The sequence below is a fragment of the Etheostoma spectabile genome, chromosome 21 (genome assembly GCF_008692095.1).
Source record: "Etheostoma spectabile isolate EspeVRDwgs_2016 chromosome 21, UIUC_Espe_1.0, whole genome shotgun sequence".
Classification (NCBI taxonomy): domain Eukaryota; kingdom Metazoa; phylum Chordata; class Actinopteri; order Perciformes; family Percidae; genus Etheostoma; species Etheostoma spectabile.
In genome coordinates this window covers 19,908,565-19,911,278 of record NC_045753.1, presented here as the reverse complement: position 1 = coordinate 19,911,278, position 2,714 = coordinate 19,908,565, and the positions used below count along the sequence as shown (strand labels likewise).

Below are 2,714 nucleotides of genomic sequence, written 5' to 3'. Positions count from 1 at the left end.
TTTTTTTTTTTTTTTTTTTTTTAAAACAGCAGGAGGTAAAATATTCAAGGCAAAATGCCATTTTGAATTAAGTATTGTTTGATGTCCTAGCCTACAAATCATGTTGTACATACTTAAACGGTCCCATGACATGGTGCTTTTTAGATGCTATTATAAAGGCTTTAGTGGTCCCCTAATACTGTATCTGTCTCTTTCCCAAAATTAAACCAGTCCCACAATGAGCTTTCCTTAGGGCGTGCCATTTCTGTGTCTGTAGCTTTTGAGGAGGGGGGGGGGGTCCTTTAACTGCCACTTTGTTCATTTCAAAGCCATGATGTTCCTTTCTCATGGGTAGGCCAAATTCTCTGGGCGGGCAGAGCAGAGAAAGGGGGAAGTAACCTTGCTCCTTATAAGAATGTATAAATGTAAGGTCAAGGAAGAGTTTTATATACTCATGAGGGATGAACAAGACTGCCAAGTCATAAATGTACTTGATACTCAGGAACCTTCGCTGACAAATATTTCAGTGTAAAATACAAAAGACCATAACACACCTGAAATGCTGCAATGGATTAGACGAGGGGCTGTAAAAGGAGGATGGCCTTGGTGAGTTGGCACCAAAGCGAAGTTGCATCATCTTAGGAGTGAAAGACTGAGGAGTGGAGGGGCAAGGCCGGTTCATAGGAAACCTGAAGCCCCCGGTCTGATTCAGGACAACATCATGAGTCAGGACATAAGCAGATTGCTCATCTCTTCATGAATTTAATTACTAATGGCTTTAAATATCTCAAAATAGGTCTAATTTGTTATTGAATAACCTGATTGTAATGTTGCCGTGGGGTTAACGGCTGACGTGAGAAGATGGGTGATCCTGGTACAATGGATGCATGCATCTGCAAGAAAAACAAAACACTATCATTCAAAGAGGCAACACCTGACAGATAATGTGTTGGTTTAAATTATTTAACATTTTAGGAAGTACATTCCCTTTTGGTTGATATTCATTCGAGAAGATGTCTCTGTAAAGTAAATATGTAGATTGAGCCTGCAGCCGGTTAGCTTAGCATAAAGATTGCAAAAAGCTAACCTGGCTCGGTCCACAACAAAATCCGCCTACCAGCACCTCGAAGGCTCACCAAATAACATGCAATACCTAATTTGTTTAATCTATTGACAAATCCCCACAAAAGGAGGGGACTTAAAGTCTGTGTTCCAACGAATTTGCACAATTTGCTTGTTGGTAATAAACATTTAAACTGTCATCCATTGTATTTGATGTTGTTGGGTATAAAAATACGGAATATAATACAAAAAAGTAGGTACCATTTTACAGCGGTTTGCCATGATTCTACTCCCCCCCCCCCCCCATGTATGTGTCATTTTGGGGAGAGAAAAGACAAAGCCAACAAGAGAGAAAAACAAGAGTTAGCAGAAGATAGCACAAATTACAGATAAATACATGACTTATAGCGAGCCAAAAAAAAAAAAAAAAAAAAGGAAGAGAGACACATATGGATAATAGATAGGCTGACGGCCAGATAGCCGAAGCACCGACACCGTCCACGGTCACACTCAATCTAGCTAGATATGACAAGCTTTTGAACAGTTAATTCACGACAATTTTGTCTTGGTCCATATTCATGAATCAAGAAATATGCTTTTCTAGTGTCAGACTGATTATGACTGTAGTGACGAGCTTGTATTAAACATTAGCATGAGGCTTTAGCCAGCTATAACATGCTGCGGGCGGCAGCGATCTGTGGTTCCCGAGGGAGAGCAGGCAAAGGGGTGTGCGTGCACAGCCACAGACGATACAGAGGTCGGGATAAAAATGATATGATCACTGTCACCAGATATCAAGAAAACGTTGCTATTCACTGAGAGAAAAAAAAAGAAGAAAAAAAAAAGTCATTGTAGCACGGCCAGCCGTTTGTAGACTAGCTCCAGCGCTTGTTGCTAAATGATAGCAACTAACCAGGACACTTCACTAACTCTTTACTTCTTGCCACCTGTCATCATCAGTAAGTCACCATAGTTCTAGTAGTAGGCTGAGGCTACTCCACCTCTCCCCAATCTGACGTCATCACCGAAGTGCATTAAAAAAGCCCGCCAATACAAAAAAATGACAAAAACTGGCCTTTAACACCATTTGGAGACATTTTTTAAATTATATACATATTTTAAGTGCTTTATGTACCCATTAATCAACGGTGGTTAACCTGCAACATAGGCTTAACTGCCAGACTCTTTCTTGGCCTGGGATTTGGTTGAGTCTCCACTGGTTGCCTGACAACCTCACAGTAGGGATGAAACTATAGGAAGTCTCAAGTCATATTTACACATGCTTTATATGGATGGATTCAACTAACATGATACAACATGGTAATTGGTGAGCTTTACAGGTTAATTTTACAGACATCAGGGAAATCGAGCATCTCAAACCCAAAATGTCTAACTATTCCTTTAAAATAAATGATTATGTGTTAAGAAGAATCCTCTACCTGAGAGGGGCTTCTTTGGCCAAACTGTCTTCTGGAGTAGGAGCCTCTGGGTTCCCCTCTCCTGTCCCTGAAGGGAGAGACAGGATATGGCAAATCCACGAAGTTGGAGGTTGGGTGCTGACCTCTGCCTCTGTGACCATCAATCACACACACTATAGCACTGTCCTGAAAAACAAAATAAAAATGGTTTAAGTAACCCACTCAAATTCACACAAATTTTAACATGTGTTTGGC

At 40.6% G+C, this 2,714-nt stretch overlaps 1 protein-coding gene across 1 annotated transcript in view; it reads right to left on the bottom strand.

Moving 5' to 3' along the window:
* patl2 (PAT1 homolog 2) overlaps positions 1-2,714 on the bottom strand; it is a 10,379-nt gene that overhangs the window by 4,747 nt on the left and 2,918 nt on the right. Inside the window, exons 6-8 of the mRNA XM_032502446.1 lie at positions 2,481-2,645; positions 798-872; positions 534-682 (exon numbers count right to left, since the gene is read on the bottom strand). Coding sequence (XP_032358337.1) covers positions 534-682; positions 798-872; positions 2,481-2,645 — 389 coding nt within the window. The remainder of the gene's footprint in view (positions 1-533; positions 683-797; positions 873-2,480; positions 2,646-2,714) is intronic.